Genomic DNA, 17,307 nt, shown 5'->3' with positions numbered 1-17,307 from the left:
AGGTCGGGATAAGACGGAATCGACCGCGATTTGGAGAATTTCTTTCCGAATCTGCCGGTTATAGCCGATGCTGAGAATGATGTTAGATGGATCGAGACCGATATGCGAATATGATTTCTCAGACTCTTGATGAACTTGGGTTTGAATATTGCTCGTTTATACTAGTACACAATTTGTCACCTCACTATTTAAACAATTTTTTGTACCCCAATTGATTTCCTAGCGATTGGCTGATTAAGTACGTATTATTATTGGAAGTAGGTCCATCTATACCATGGTTTTCAAATGTCCTCATGTTGATTACAAAGAGTTCAATAGAGATTAATTTCTTGTAATTTGATGATAAAATGTTATGCTGGGGAAGGTGATGAAGCCGATCACGTTGCCAACTTGTACTTTCCTTCCCTTGTTCGATACGTTGCGGGATGCTATAATAACAGAAAGAAACTAGTCAAATTGGGAAAAAGATTCAACAATGGAAAAGGCTTCAATGGAGTAATCGATGGTTCTAGGGAAATTGATTGGGCACAACTTGTACGACTCGCAAAACACGTTATTATCCACTATACTTCACGCTCCTACATCTTGATACGGTGCAGAAAAAGAGTATCCGGAGATGAGATGATTAGACAAGCACTTGGGGGATTTTCAATGACTATTATGAATATGTCCACAAATTATCATGACATATGCAGTTATAAAGCCATGCATTACAGCCAATCGGACCCGACATTGTTGCTGCCGATCCCTGTTTTACTGTCCTCGTTGCTTGTAACGATTCTCCTTTTCCTTATCCGCTCTTTACTATTTCCCACGATTTTATTCATAAGCGGGCGGCTACCCAGCGAAGAAAAAAAAGAAAAATGCCTATGCATGCACACACATATACCTTCTTCTTCTTCTTCTTTTTTCTTTTCTTTTTTTTTTTTTTTTTTTTTGCTAAGAAACGAAAATCACATTATTACTTCCCTAATAGAACATGATCCTATCTAATCTCTTGCTTAAGAAGGAAGAGTAACAGCTGACTGCGTCAATTTCTTGCTTCTTTTGGTCTTTTTATTTATTTATTTTTATTTTGGTTGATTTTCGGACATTTGATTAGGGCTTTGTTTGTCTTGGACGTAGAAGTAAAAGAAGAATGATTGAGATATTTAGGTTAGGTTATAAAAGGTGTGACAAGATTACTACAGGATAGGATATGGTGACCTATTTCAAATTAGACATCATATTTGTGTCGTAACAAAAGTGGTTCAAGGTGATGATAAAAGCATTTTTTTAATTGAAATACAAGTGAAAATATGTCAAGTCATGTCGATTTTGAATACTTGTATCATGTCAAGAATTTATGTTTATCTACATATCCGATTAATTACTTGAAGTGAAAGTATTCGATTAGTTAGTATATCTTATAACCATTAACGGTAACTGCTCAACGAGTGATACGTAACACTACATGTCTCATATCGGATGGAAACTATGTTGTGATTTGATACTAAAGTAAAACTTCAACCTTACCGCAAGAGTATTCCATTTAAAGGCTTGACCTCCATTAATCGAATTGAGTTGTTATAGATGGTATTAGAACATGAGCTTAATTATTATTCGGGAATAGGCCATACAATACCTAATTTAACGAATTTTAAAAATTGATATCGGGACTAGAGAGCTCGGGCAAGATGCTATCTTTAATATTTTTGAAGAATGATAAAGGGGGTACAAGATGACCAAATCACACATGGAGAAGTTGAGATGGGAGATATATAAGTTTAGGACACCACCCCCAAAGCTACCACTTCAATCCTCATATCACTGTATAATCCACCCATCTGAGATCTCCAAATGTTCGGGAGTTCCTCTATTCAATCCTTTTCCTTCTTCTTGTTGCTACATATATCGTTCGTACACATCTTCTCTTTGTTTCCCGAGCCTATAGTGAGTTACAGACAGAGTTCGAAAAGGTCAAGATTATGTGCCACACTCTTCATTATAGACCATTAATTTCTGTCGTGTGTATGAAGGCGAGTAAGATTGAGCTGTAGTATTAGATTAGGCTTCAAAAATCTTATGGAGCTAAGATCAGCATCTTCACGCCGCCACCTTTTTCTGGCAGCTGCTCATTATTCGCCGACATAGTAGGTTGGACCGTCCGTTTTTGGGAAATGAATGGCCTGAATCTTTAGGACATCACCTACCATGCCTTAACTGTTGAGGACGATAAGGGTCCGAAATGCAAGAAAATGATAACATTCACGTGCCAATTCTGAGTAACATTAAATCTAACAGATATTTAATTGTTGTTGGCGACCGATCATCTTCAGACGTTACAGTAGAATGGATGTGAAGTACCCTGGATGTGTGCAGACTTTTCGTTGTATGCCGCGTCTTCAATGAGATTCTAGATTTTGTATGCTTGCACGTCTTCAAGGAGATGCTAGATTAAAACAAATTAACTTCAATCAGCCACCATCTCTTTCGTATTCTTCAATGGTACATATGAGAGCGTCTCGGTATTGACTGCCGGACATTGTTTCTAGAATCCTATATTCTAAAATAATGTATCGTTCACAAGGGTTATATGGACGTCTGACAGGTTTGGACGCCAGCAAGAACATTGTCGCATGCCCTAGACTATAACTTGCATGAACCTTGAAATAAACCCTCCCTGAAATCTAGCTGTTTGATTATTGAACGTCATAAAACCCCATAACGAAGCTGACCCATACGTGCAATTCAAATGATCATATCATGGCAACTAGAGATGATCACATGGTATTTTGGTTCTTGACATTGCGATAGTCGTGCAATCTTGTGTAATTCCTTTCTTTAACATGAGGGAAGTTTACTATCCAATCGGGTGCATGGAGAGATTATCATCGCTCTGTGAAAAGTATGATTGATCTGGTGAAAACAGCGACGAACAGGCATAAATCAGGGGACATTATTGAAAACTAGGATTAGTTTACCATAACCTGCGAAAGGGAGTCAAAGGAATGAATCTTTACCAACTTTCGTGATCTACAGGTTTGCTTGATTGAATATAAAATTGTTTACTCTATGCACCGGTCGCCATGATAATAATAATTTGACCCGGCGAGTCGCGTCTTTCAAACCGGTCATTTTCTTGGTTAATTCATATGGAATTAATTAGTCCGACAAGCAAACATGAACTGTAGGGGCCCGGGCTTCTCTAGAAGATCAAAGTATCTTCATCTTCTAGAGCATTTGCATTGACACGCAATTGGATTATTTAAATCAATCGATTGGACATATAAATAAAATGCATGAATTAGGATTGCGTGCAAGTGATGAGGTGTGAGATTTTGTAAGACCACTACCAATCTTTTTAAAAATTTAAGCTATTAGATGGATACGGGAGTTTAATATTTAAATATTTTAACACTTAGTTTGATATTTTTGTGAGACCACCACCCTCACATTTAGTTTAGTCTTTTTGCCTAATACTAATCGTGGAAATATTTCATTTGGGAGGCAAATAGGAGTTTGAAAATATATAAACTCAAGATCTCCTGTTTCGATATCATGAGATATTTTATTAAATTTTAAAATAGTCAAATTATCACATTCCGCAAAATCTTATATGATATCAACTATATAAATATAAAGTGTATTTACAACCTCAAGTAATGAGGGACAAACTCAGCGGCACGTGGAATTTTTACCACGACACTTGAAATTTGATTAATGGGGTTGATGCACGTTTATGAAAGGGATAATACTGAATTTGATATCATGAGAAATCCTGTAGTACCATTACCAACCATTCAAAAAAAATTAAGTTATTAAATAAAAATGCAATTAATATTTATATATATTTCAATAGGTAGATCTATCAAATAAAACCGTCACGCCTGGAGTTGAGCTGTGCAGCTCCTATCCCGAATGAAGACTGACATTGGAGTGCTGTGAGGAGGCCTCCAGAATTTGTCGACAAGACTCTCATTGTGAGGTCGAACATGACCCGTTGATTTAACGCCCGTTCACATAATGCGACGTCGCTTTCTCACACGACAACGACCCGGAGCTCCAGCCATCGCCCACATCTTCAAATATGGATCACAAGCCATGACAAAAGGCCTCTCAGAGAAAACTGCTACGTCGTCGTCGTCGTATGTGGGACCCATGCACATCGTCGCGAACCCACCGCCTTTCGTCTCGGGCCCATGGCTCGCGAGTAACTTTCTTTTGGGTATGTGGATAAGATTATGCGTTCTAAATCATGTGCATGACCTCAGTTCACACGTACTTAATCGAGACAAAAGAACTCCCACATTGCACCTTGACTTTACAGAATTCGCAGCAATCGCGTACACACTCGATTGTCAAGAAGTTATGAAGTAATCATGTAAACTTTCCCTTTTTCCATTCCATCCATCAAATCTACAGTTGCCTCTGAAGCTTTATTATTGCGTACATACCGAAAACTTCTCATGAAAAGCCAAAAGAAAAAAGACATAGGAGAAACGAAGTACGTATTCATAATAAGGCCACCACTTTTTGGCCAGCTTCGACGGCTAAGCACGGCTTCCGACGCTCACGGAAGGCGAAACGAGCGCGAGCAACTCCTTATCCTGCTCGAACTTTGCCATGTCGTCCTCCTTGAGGTTGACCCAGGCCTCGATGCCATCGCCGGACTTGGTGTCCATGAACACGATCAGGTTCTTGAAAGTGAGGCTCGCTGAGCCGACCCAGGCAGGCTTTCCCCACCCGAAGTCCGCCTCGTACATCGGGAACCGGCACAGGCTCGTGAAGCTGAAAGACACCACCTCGCCACGCGAGATCCTTGACGACCGCTCCTTCAGCGAGTTCAGGTGGCCCTGCCCTTCCTGGAGCTTCCTAACGTACTCCGCATTCACCTGCTTGATTGCGTCCCTTACCTGTGCAATGGCCGGTTGACAATTTTCGGCTTGAGAAATGCTCAAAGTCTTTGTTTGACATGCGAAGTATAACATTATTATTCGGTTTTCCGCCTAGTACTATTTTGCTAGAACAATTTTATAATAATACCAGGTTTACTTAAGATTGATCTACAAGAATAGTGTATTTTAAGGTACGTATCAACCTGCAAATCGACCATTAAATAGGTGAATTATATTCAACAACGAATGGTCCGAAATATTATTTAGTAAATCAATTCCAAAGATCGGTCATGCTAAACCGAATTTTTCTCTTTTGTAAACCATTCTTAATAAAAGGACAGAGAGCCATTGGCCCCCTCAGTCTACCAGTGCTCCTCACCTGATCGACTATCTTGTAGCCTCCGTCGGTGCTGGCATCCACAGTCGGCACCGCGATCGCCAGCCTACTGATGTTGCCAAAGTGGCGCTCTGATATCGGTGGTTCTGTCCTCGTCCGAAGATTCACAGCGTGGAGCACAGTGTAGATCTTGTCTCCTCTGGCTTCAATTGGCTGCGTGCTTGCCATGTAGCGGCTCCAGAGGAAGGACGACAGGGCCTCGACACGGGTTGGGCGACGGCGCGGGTGGTCAGCCACATCTGCGACCTTTTTCAGGTCAGTGAACTTCTCGCGGAGCGAGGCGATGGTGGCAGCGTCGAAGATGAAGCGCCTGGTGGAGATGTTGTCCTTGACGATGCCAGTGGACGTCTGGAAGCCAGAGAGGTCAATCGGAGGAAGAGCTCAGAGGAGCTGAAGCAGGGATCGATGATGCCAGGGTCCCCACGGGCAGCAGAAGCCCAGGCGTTGAGGAAGGTGAAGAAGGAGAGGGCATCGGCGACCTTGTGGGAGATCAAGAGGCTAAGGGCTAAGCCACCGCACTCGAAGAAGTTGACCTGTGTCAAGAACGTAAATATCGTAAGGCGGGGAAGATGTTGCATGTTCAGATAGTAAAGAATATAAAGTTGCAAGTAAGTTTGCACCTGAGAGATTATGGGAAAATAAGTTATCGGCCCTTTTTCGCAAAATCGTCGGTCAATATATATATATATATGTTGTGTTTAAAAAAAAAAATCGAGTAGAGTGCATCAAAAGAAATAGCCAAACATAGGCGGACTTGAATTCATAGTTATCTCCATTTACCTCATCGGCCATATTTATATATAAGTAAATATATTCCAAGAAAGGATGCATAATGTGCATGCAAAAATATATCGGATTTGCACCAGACCATAAATACTATGTATCGATAGAGGCTAGCAGGGACCATAACCCTCCTGATCAATTGGTGCATGATGCAGTTCAATTTACAAAATTTCATAGAAAATTTCTGTATCTCACCCATTCTCGAGGTAGGTATGTCAAAAGTTTGGTTTATGCAGTTACCCGTGGTGTATTACAATTTAATGTATAGTATCTAATGTTCTCTTATCTAAATTGAAGGCAAAATAACTAACGAGGCTTGCAAGTATGTATCAACCAAGTGAGGGAAAACAATTCAGATATCTATTTCTGGTTTTTTTAATAGCTTGACGAGAATAGAATCTGGAAAAAAATATACCTGAACAGCCACAGGTAAGTCCTGCACGTTGTCGAGTTCACATGGCAAGAACCTGTTCATCACCCGAGGTTCCGGGTTCTCAAGGATATCCGAGCTTGCACCTGACCCGAGCCTCCACGTACAGAGCGCCCTCATCGTTACAGTCGACGTAGAGGTTGTCCCTGACCCGACCCGCCAGAGGGTAGAACTTGGCCAGGGCCTTGGCCAGCGACTGCTTGATGCGGCTGAGTTTCTCATCGAGCAACATGCCGTCGTCCCTTGGGAAGAAGAGGACCAAGGGCATGAACACGGGGACTTGTATCTGGTCAAGAAAGGAGAGCTTGTAATGGCGGAGACGGTCCAGAGTTGGAGATGAGGGCTTGATGGTGTCTCTCGAGACGACTTCAACTTCGACCTCGGCCATGGTCATGGTCTTCTCTTCGCGGTTTTGAGCTCCTGGAGACTGAGTATCGATGCGTCGAACAAGAGCTTGAGCTTGAGGAAGAAAGAAGGTATGTTGCAGTATAACCTCCAGCCAGCCCTCGCAATACAGGGTGGATTTATATAGAAGGTGGGAAGGCGGAGAAAAGTCAAAAGGGAAAGGTAGGGTTTATTCTACGTGTTTTATTATTCGAATGATTTTGGAAAAGGAAGGTATGCGCGTATACTCTAAAGGATATGTAAGCCGTTTCTATTGAACTAACCGGCTTTTGTTCAGCTTCAGTGCTTGAACACTATATTGTCACTGTTCTTTGAACTTTCGTTCCCCCCTTTTCTCGTCTTCGTCCTTGTCCGATCGACTTCATTTGTTTAGTTTATTTCCCTTTTTTCTTCTGGAGGGGTGGTGGGGGCCACACGGGTTGAGCAGGTGGTGATGCTGACGTGGTTCAATGTGAATGGCAGGGAGGCTAAATGAGCAGGGGAAAGTTGGAAAGTTTTGAATTGTTGACCAAATCAACCGCAGGTACAAGTTGCCAGCTGGAAAAAAAGCGGGCGATGATAGGGAAATCCATGATCTGGAGAAAGTACATGGTAAAAACTTGATCAAAAGATCATTACCCGCTACATGAGACAGACAGCAAGTAAATTCTTATAGTTTAATGAATATCCCGTTATGCTTTCGAGATTGTCAATTACAACAGTTTTATTAAAGTCTACCCTAAGTTGCCGTAGAATCCTTAGGTCAGAAGTTCCTTGGCAATATCTACTTACCTAATCCTCGATACTCACCATGCATTCCAAAGAATTTGTGATTGTGTTATGTGAGATGATAATTTGATCGTTACCTCAATAATTTCAGTAGAAATTAGTTGAAGATATTATGTTGAAATTTCACACAAAAATTTAAGATTATATTATTAATATTAAAAGATTTGAGATCGAATTAGTATGATTAGGTTACGAGGTTGATTTGGTATATTTCCATTGCTTATCACAGCTCTTCTTTTGTGCTTTCAATTAACATGAAATAGGCACACGTGTGCTGTCATTAGTAGTTTAATAATAAATAATTTACGGAAACTTATCTTGTAAGAATGGACTAATTGTCGTTTCATCACATCGTTATCGGTATTTAATGAATCCGTGGATATGTCAACTGTCTTTATCTTCTCAGGGAATGAATTGTCAACTTCTTGGGAAACAAGAAAGGAGTTAGTCAACTTACCTAATTTTATTTAAAGGAACACGCAGATGTAATAAAAATGAGTCTTCAAAACCTAAGGTCACATTTGATTATCACGATATGATAGAATAGAATATAAAATTCATGAGATTTTGTCATATCAATAAAATTGGATATATTTTATTGGATATATTTACATCGTATCATATATATTATTTGATTAAAATGGCATATCAATATAAATTAATCACAAATTTTATAGATGGAGATAGTAAAAATCTCTCATAACACTCTTGTCAACTTTGTTTTTTTTTTTTTTTCCTGTATTTTTAGTTATTTTTATTTCTTTTTCTCCCTTCCATCATTCTCTAGTAAAATTTTATTAATCGAAAACTATACTAATACACCTAAAATACTAAAATACATCAAATGAGTAATAAATATAAATAAATGTTTATATATTGAATTTTGTATTATAAGATAGAATTAAATTGGAATATAAAAATAAAAATAAGATTAAATTAAAAATAAAATTTTATTTTTATTATTTTGAATTTCTTATATTAGAATTCAAATATTATTTATATTGAAATATAATTTTGAATTTGTTAATTCAAGCAATATAAGTAATCAATTTTAAGAAAAAAATTCAATTTTTTTATTTTCTGCCAAACAAATGTAGTCTAAATGCAATGTGTAATTACTCGATTTGCAAGTGATTAACCACATTTTTACCCACAAAAAAAAAAAACCACACATGGGTACTGTGCCCGCACGACAGAATAATTAGCCAATTCTTCTTCCAAAAGTATTACTAATGCCTTCATATTTTATATGCAACCTAGTCTCGCCACTTGAAATTTGAGATACTTCGAATAATCGTAGAATTTCGGGATGTGGATCGGAGCACATAACACCAATTTCCGCCTCTTGACTTGAATTGAAAAGGAAACAATTATAAGGAATTGCTCAAATGATAAGCATGTTCGTCCTCTCACTCAAAATTTAGGTGCAAATCACCACACTTATGTACTTTCTTGTGGGCATCTCTAAGAGCACAAATTTAAATGTCTCTGATATTATCCAGGGTAAGTTGGATAGAAAACAGTCACTGTCAATAAAAATTAGTTAGATAGAGTTTTGTCTGCCTAATAATATAAAGAAAAAAGACCATAATTGCCAAGCTACGCATTAATAAAGTCGTCTTCTCCTCATTAACGAACCCAATTGATTATAAAGTCAAAAAAAAATTAAATTACTATAATTCCCAACTTTTATACATAATTGGCCTGTCCTCATCAACCAGGCAAAATTAGTTATGAAATCTAAAATCAATTAAATTACTACTCCTCGTAAAACAAAAGGAACTTTAATTAACTTGAGTCGAATCTAAATTTCCAATCAAGTACTTCCTCATTACGGTCATGCTTATTAAGCAATGCTAATCTGAATTGGCTGGTTCGGTAGGCAAAAATGAGTTTAGCCCTAGAAAAAAAAAAGGTTCAAGACCTGCACTAATAAATGCAGGGACAACGACGGTTTCTGTAGGTCATGCGTTAGATATCTTTAACATCATGAACAGGGCAGACCGGCGATAATGACAACCATTAGAACAAGTCTACCCATATATCAATGTAAAACCGACCCAGAACCAGAAGCGTATCATCCATTAATTTTGGAAATTTGCTCGAGACCTTGCATTTCTTTTCTTTTTTTGTATTGCGTAAAACGAGCTAGAAAAGCTCCATCGTTCGGGTGCACCAAGCTTCCTTCCTCTTCCTTTCTATCTTGTTAGTGGCTTCAACACGTTTTTATAATTTTCACGTTTTATACCTTTCGTGTTGTTGTGCGGCAAAATCCAAGGGACGAGGGAATCGTCGATTTTGACTCCACGGATATGGAATTTGGCTGTTCGCCACCGAATGTATACGGCCACACAAGGATGTCTAAATTCAGCAATGGGTGCTCGTATTTTCACATCTTTACTCCGTGCTAAAATTAAGTCGCTGGATGATAAGATGGCGCTGAAAAAGTAGAAAGAAGTTAGTGCAAGAAGGAGCATGACACTCGCTTACGTCGTACCTGTTGGAGGATCGTTCGATGGACTCATCGCAACGAAAGCTAGGAGCGAGTTATGTTGGGTTTCCGACCTTCGGTACGTGCCTCAAATTGTACTTCGAATTTAATCCATCGATGGACCCGCAACATGAATGCTGAAATTTTCAGTTGAAGAGGTAACCGAAAAGATATTCAAGTTCAAGCCCATTAATATTGGAGGATTTGTGCCTTCTCTTAAAAGATTGAACTGATTTATTGTGAGTCAACATGATACAATAATTGCTCTACATACTTTTATATTCTCATCTGGAATTTATTAGCCCAACATCGTCATACATACATCTATACCTTATAGATCCTTGTAAACAATGAAAAATCAAAGCATCAGGCGATGGCGAAATTTATGTGGTTGAGTGTGTTATATAAGCCAAATTGCATTAGATGGTCATATTTACTAAACTTCATTAGATATAGCCGTCAAAATACAATATATGTATAACATACTGCGCATGGGACATTTGATCTATAACCTTAAGCTATTCGTAGACCTTCACATATGCCATGTTCTCCATTAAATTCATCATTATAATCATACTTATTAAGCAATGATAATCTACGTTAGCTGGTTTCGTACAGAAAAATGAGTTTAGTTCTAAAGAAAACATTCAAATCTAGGTGAATATGGTTATATTTGGTTGAGTGTTTAGGGAAATGTAAAGGACTTTGGGTTAAAGAGTTTTTTTTTTTTTGAAAATGTAAATAGTGTTTAGTAAACTATAATTCAAAAGTGCATTGGAAAGTAACTTTGATTAAAACACTATTTAGAATGTAAAGGATTTTGCTAATTCAACCAAAAAAAAAAAAACTCAAATCATTTAGGGCAAGGCTCGACGGCGGTCCACTTAGTCGTCGACAATGTCGTCTTGAAGCAAGGGCATGAATGGAATTTCGAAATTTTTTTCAAGGGCATAATTGGAAGAAAAAAGATGTATCAACGTTCCCGAAATACTCAAAGTCCAAAGCTCTTATGGACTTTGCCTTAGGGTGAGGGATTTTAGAGAGTTTCCGAACTGCAATTACATATTCGAAAAGCTCTCCAAAAAATCTGTCAAAAGGCCTTCAGAGCCCTAAAGGGTTTTGACAAAAAGTCTCGCTGAACGCCGCCCACATCTCCGCACAACATTTGCGCTCATAAATACACAGACAATGAGTGCTTCGAGGAGTCAATGGGGCTTGCGTTAAATATCTTTAACACCTCGAAATGATCGAACCGACGATGATGACCACCACCAGAACAAGTCCCACTCGATTAATTAATGTGAAACCGACCCTATATTTTCCTTCAATTTTGAAAATTTGCCCGAGAGTTTGTGTTCTTTTTTCTTTCTATTGTATTATATAAAACGAGGTAGAAAGCTCCATCGTTCAAATGCCCTAGCTTCCTTCTTCTTTTCGTTCTAATCCCGTTAATGGCTTCAACGCGTTTTTGCTAATTCATGTATTTTCCATGTTGAATGGCAAAATCCAAGGGACCGCAAATCGTTGACTTCGACTACGTGGAGATAGGATTTGGCTGCTTCACCAACTTGTACATTCATTTCAAAAGACATATGTCCAGCCGTACAGGAGGTCCAAATTTAGCAACATGTGCTCCTACCTTCACATCTAATTCCGCGAATAATTGTCTAAATTTTTTAAATATATTATACTTTTTATTAATTCAGTCTTAAATTTTTAATTATACCAATTAAGTTCTAAACATTTTCACGTTTTGCTAATTGAATATGCCAGCCGTGTGATGTAGATAACTTTTAGAATTATTTTCTAATCTAGTTGTCATATATTTCATTTCTAGAATGTGTAGAAATAAAATCAATGTTGATTTGGTGAGGCTATCACTTCAAAGATTATTCTTGTGTCCGTCGAACTCGAATTATCACTTCAAAGTTGTTTAATTAAATTTGAATATCATATTTTGGCTTCATTTGGCATTGTCCATTTCAAATTAAAACATTCAACGCGACACCCTATCGCATTAAATTAAAAAAAAAAAAGGAGAAAGTTGAAATAAAGAAGGATGAAAAATAAAAAGGAGCAACAGTACTGGGGAGCAAAATAAAATTTAGATAAGAAAATCAAACGTCAAATCGTAGATAGACAAATCTTCTTCAACGAAGTCGAGGAATTCAACTTGGCAGCTGGCCAATGATCGGGAAAGATTACCAGATTTCTATCTATAGATTATTAAAGTCAACGGATCGCGTTAATGCAATAAATTCTCCTCTATAAAAAATAAAAATTAAAAAAAAATTGGAAAACTTGAATTCGTCAGTGTTTTTATCATTCGTCCATAGTTCATTCTCATGGACACTTGGAAACAGGAGAATGTTTTTCGATTTGAAGTACGCGTCCTCTCGTATAAGCATTTTCTTTAAAGTGATTGTTAAACATTTAGATTTTTTTGGTCGAATTGTTAAACATTTAGATTAAAAAAGTAAAAAGGTTTGTCATTTTCAACAATAAGCATCGATGTAGTTCAACTTGGGAAGTGAACCGAAATGAAAAATTCAAGGCCGGTTCCGGAAAGAACCAGTTCGGCTCCCTAATTCTGTGAAACTTTTTGATTAACTAACCGAATCAGTGAGAGGGTCTAGAAAATTGAACTTTCATGAGATTTGTTTGAATGATTAACCAAATACAAGGAAATAATTTGCAATACAGCCATCACTCTCACGAATAAAAACTCTTTAAGCTATATCTAAGCTTGTCAGATGGGTGGAGTGATTGGGTTTGGGTCGATCGAAAATATTCTAAAACCCAAATTGCCATTCAATTCATATGGCCTATGTTTATACAATATAATTTTTAGCAACTTGAACTTAATTCAAGTTCCCATTTTTTAGTAAATTTCTCTCATAAATTATTATCTCTAAAGGATAGGTGATTTCATAGATCGGCTGGCCGAATTGGTGAGGGGAGCTTAGGTGTTGGCTTTCCGTGGCACATGCGCAACATAGAGACGTTGGCGAGCGTCCCACTAATGGACAAGAACACCTTGGTGGACATGTTTGGCGAGGGGTTATGGAATGCGGTGGAAAGCTGGTGGTCAGGTGAAGAGTGGCAGATCTTGCCTAGTTTATGAGCAATACCCTCACTCCAGTGATCCAATTCGCTTCCACCTAGGTGTTAATGGATCTAGTTGGATCTAGTTCTCGAGTTTAATCAGGCCCAATGCTCACTCGTAGTCATCACATTGCCCCGTCACCGTCATCTTAGTGTCGGTGATAATTTAGTATATATAAATATATATAGATAAGATTAAGGGAAAAATTGCAATATATATCTTAGATGCTTAACAATTAGAAAAACACCAGAGTTAAACAATTGTGTGTGCAGAGACTCCTCCGGCCTCTTGATCAACGGCTTCGCGCAATCTGTTTGCGCCTCCTCAACCCTACAAGCTGAGGCGATCACCCTCAATCTCACCCTACATTTTTTACTTCAGATGGGACGAGAGATGAATAAGATTGTTGTGGAATCTTAGTATCTTACTACTTGACCATTGTGGATGCCGTCAATAATCCTGCCTGACGGCCGTGAGAACTCATATTGATTTTCGAAGAAACCCTAGAGTTGCTGCTTCGATGCCCTAATCTCTAACTTGTACACTGCCATAGAGAAGCTAATGCTGTTGCGGACCGGGCTGCGAAGGCCCATCGGGCCTCCTTTCTCCCTCTGAATTGGGTTCTTCATCCTCTTCCTTTTCTGCAAAATATTGTGTATTCTGAACTTAATGTAACTTCTATGCTGAGAACTTAATATATGTGCTGTTTCAGACCCAAAAAAAAAAAAAAAAAACAACGATGTTGCCGGTGGTGAACTGCAGTAACTATTACCTTCGCTGCACCGGATCATTTTTGCTTGTCTTCTTTTCCATTACCAATTTATCTGTCTCTTCCACCTTAACACCAAAAATTGGAGATTGAAAAAGAAAACCAATAGAAGGGCAGTCGCAAGATGCCCCTAACACAAAAAAAAAAAAAAAGAGACAACCAGAAGTAGTAGCGGTGCATAAGCAGAGCCAATTGACCCAGATATTGAAGAACAACGATCTTATCTAATTGAAGTGAAAGTTGGAAATCAAGACCATTATAACTTTAGCTTTATATACACGAAATATCTTTTACAACATTAACAGCTCCTTTAATCTCTCGTCTTTCTTTATTCCTATAATTGAGTGTTCTTGTATATTTATTCTTTATATCCAATATGTATCGACATTTCGGTCATACGTGTTAGTGAAGTAACTAATATAGATGGCTTTCTTTTTTATTATATCAGAGAGTGTGAGGGTAAGATGATCTTAGCATTATTCTTCGGTGAAACGGGTTTAAAGGGGTTCTTTTTCAAACCCGCTAGAACCCATCATTAATTCGTCTTTCCTTACCGATATTTGAAATCTTAGGCAGGCGTGTATCATGAGATGAAACATGAGTCCGTGAGCCATCGTCACCTCTAGTTACGTTTATCGAATGTTTCATTTACGTCAGGCTATCTCACTTTCAAATACCACAATGACTCGGAGCTCCAGCCACTGACATATTTGGATATGAAGAGGTTACAAGGTTATTCTGTATATTTTATTTTTTAGTTCCGTTTCAGAAAATCTATAGTTGCATTTCAAGCTTTATTACCATATTCACAGACACAAAAATTCACATCAAAAGCCAAATAATAAATGACAAATACCACAAAAAAAACTCCCAAATTGTATTTACTGTCACACGGATACCTCAATATTTTTTTGTCACAAAAAAACCCTAAATTTGCTTATTATGATACATAAACCTCCATTTTCTTTGTGTCGCAAAAAAAAGAACCGTAATTTATATATAAGTATATGACAAATATATCATCTATTTCAATTCCATCTCAGAATAATATATTTGTCACAATGGTATAAGTTCATTTTATACATTTAGCTTTTGACGCTCACGGAAGGCGAAACCAGCGCAAGCAACTCCTTATCCTGCTCAAACTTGGCCATGTCGTCCTCCTTGAGGTGGACCCAGGCCTCAATGCCGTCGCCGGACTTGGTGTCCACGAAGACGATCAGGTTCTTGAAAGTGAGGCTCGCCGAGCCGACCCAGGCGGGCTTTCCCCACCCGAAGTCTGCCTCATAGATCGGGAACCGGCACATGCTCGTGAAACTGAACGACACCACCTCGCCCTGCGAGATCCTCGCAGACCGCTCCTTCAGCCAGTTCAGGTACCCCTCCCCGTCCTGGAGCTTCGCTATGTACTGCCTATCCACCTGCCTGATTGCTTCCCTCACCTGTGCAATGGCAGACCGAGAATTTTTCGTTTAAGAGACGAAAAATATCTTCTATTGGCATATGATCATTAAAAATTTTGGACCTAGTGATTAAGAGAATTTTCCTGTAATAATTTCATGAAGAGATGTGCCAGTTTACTAAAGATTGATCCGGGAAAATATTAGATTATAAACTTTGCGTCAGGCTGCAAGTCGACTTTTAGATAGGCGGACTATATCAAGCACTGAATAGTTCCAAACATCAATTTATAAAACAATTTCATGAACCGGTCTTAAGTTTGATGGTGCTCATCACCTGGTGGACTATCTCGTAGCCTCCGTCGGTGCCCGCGTCCTTGGTCGGCACTGCAATCGCTATCCTACTGATGTTGCCGAAGTGGTGCCCTGATATTGGCGGCTCCATCCTCGTCCGGAGATTCACGGCGTGGAGGACGGTGTAGAGCTTGTCCCCTCTGGCATCGATGGGCTGTGTGCTCGCCATGTAGCGATTCCAGAGGAAAGACGATAAAGCCTCAACTCGGGTCGGGTGGCAGCACTGGTGGTCAGCAGCGGCAGCACTGTTGAGGTTGGTGAACTGCTCACGGAGCGAGGCGATAGCAGTGGCATCAAAAACGAAGCGCCTGCTGGAGATGTTGTCCTTGACAATGCCGGTCTTTGTCTGGAAGCTGGAGAGGTTGATGGGGGGGAAGTGCTCAGACGAGTCGAAGCAGGGATCGATGATATCAGCGTCGCCACGGGCAGTGGCGGCCCAGGCGTTGAGGAAGGTGAAGATGGAGAGGGCGTCGGCGACCTTGTGGGAGATCAAGAGGGCGAGGGCTAAGCCGCCACACTCGAAGAAATTGACCTGTGTCAAGAACGTAAACATCGGAAGTGGGTGAAGACGTTGCATGTTCAGATAGTAAAGAATATAAAGTTGCTACATGGTGCAATTCTTATCAAAGTTTAATCTACAAGGTTCGAGAGAAGAAACTTTCTATATCTTGCGCTCCCTGAGCTAGATTCCTGCATAAGTAACTGAGACGTGACCGCACTTAAATGAGCTACTATGTATAGTATTATGAGGAGAGAATAACCAAAAAAATCCTAAACCTATTATAATTATATAAGTTAGGTTATAAACATTTCGCATTCCGGCCAATTTTGTCCATCCGGCTGGCATTGATGTAGACGTCAGCCGGCACAGCTTGTTTTTGAATTTTTATATTATTTTCTTTCCCTTTTCTTTTATATTGTTTCTCTTCTTTTTTTTTTTTTGCTCCTCTTCCTTCTTCCTTTGGCCGGTTGCCAAGGCGAGCTCACCCAAGAAACAAAAGAAGCGTCGGTTGCCAGAGTAAATCGTTCCACATCAGCGCCTACAGGTCAAATTTGGCTAAATTGACTAAATTAGCACAATTGTGAAGAGTTTAAAATTGAATTTGCACTATAAGTTTAGGAATTTTTTAGTAATTCCCCCATTTTATTAGTGAGAAATGATTGGGGGAAAGTGTCAAAAAAATTCTAACATTTTGCATTTGTGTCAATTTTGTCCTAAACTTTTATTAGTGCTAAATTAATCCTAAACATTCTCACTCGTACCAATTCAGTCATTTCCGATTAATTTTGGCTAAATTTTGCTGACCGGGCACCGGTCGATTGACGTGATACAATCGGCAGTGACATAGACAACTTTTAATAATATTCCAATATTTTTTGAATTTTTTATTCTTTTTTCTTTTTTTTTCTTTTTTTTTATTCTCCTCCTCCTTCCTCTAACCGGTCATTAGATCTCGGCATCGGCCTCGACCTTGCCAGCAACTAGCAAGGCTCAACCCCTCACCAAAGGCCACAAGGCCACCCTCG

At 39.0% G+C, this 17,307-nt stretch overlaps 2 protein-coding genes across 2 annotated transcripts; both read right to left on the bottom strand.

The window, feature by feature from the left end:
• Positions 1–4,356: 4,356 nt before the first annotated feature.
• Positions 4,357–7,122, bottom strand: LOC104433453 (stemmadenine O-acetyltransferase). Its single transcript, XM_010046202.3, is given in 5 exon segments — positions 4,357–4,895; positions 5,257–5,651; positions 5,654–5,807; positions 6,473–6,560; positions 6,562–7,122. Coding segments are annotated over 5 exon segments (1,320 nt in total). The 5' UTR covers positions 6,882–7,122; the 3' UTR covers positions 4,357–4,532.
• Positions 7,123–15,111: 7,989 nt separating this feature from the next.
• LOC104433454 (stemmadenine O-acetyltransferase-like) lies at positions 15,112–15,949 on the bottom strand. Its single transcript, XM_039307218.1, has 2 exons — positions 15,764–15,949; positions 15,112–15,468 (listed from the first exon to the last, which is right to left on the bottom strand). The coding sequence occupies exons 1-2, from the start codon at positions 15,947–15,949 to the stop codon at positions 15,112–15,114; spliced, it is 543 nt and encodes a 180-aa protein (XP_039163152.1).
• Between the last annotated feature and the right edge of the window lie 1,358 nt (positions 15,950–17,307).

This window comes from Eucalyptus grandis, chromosome 2, assembly GCF_016545825.1.
Source record: "Eucalyptus grandis isolate ANBG69807.140 chromosome 2, ASM1654582v1, whole genome shotgun sequence".
Classification (NCBI taxonomy): domain Eukaryota; kingdom Viridiplantae; phylum Streptophyta; class Magnoliopsida; order Myrtales; family Myrtaceae; genus Eucalyptus; species Eucalyptus grandis.
The sequence above is the reverse complement of the archived record's forward strand: the minus strand, read 5'-3'. Positions and strand labels throughout refer to the sequence as shown.

Excerpts from the sequence above, each read along its gene's own strand:
- LOC104433454 (XM_039307218.1), bottom strand. The coding sequence starts at position 15,949 with ATGGCGAGCACACAGCCCATCGATGCCAGAGGGGACAAGCTCTACACC. Across the intron at positions 15,469-15,763 it reads GCTACGAGATAGTCCACCAG|GTGAGGGAAGCAATCAGGCA; the intron begins GTGATGAGCACC and ends GCCATTGCACAG.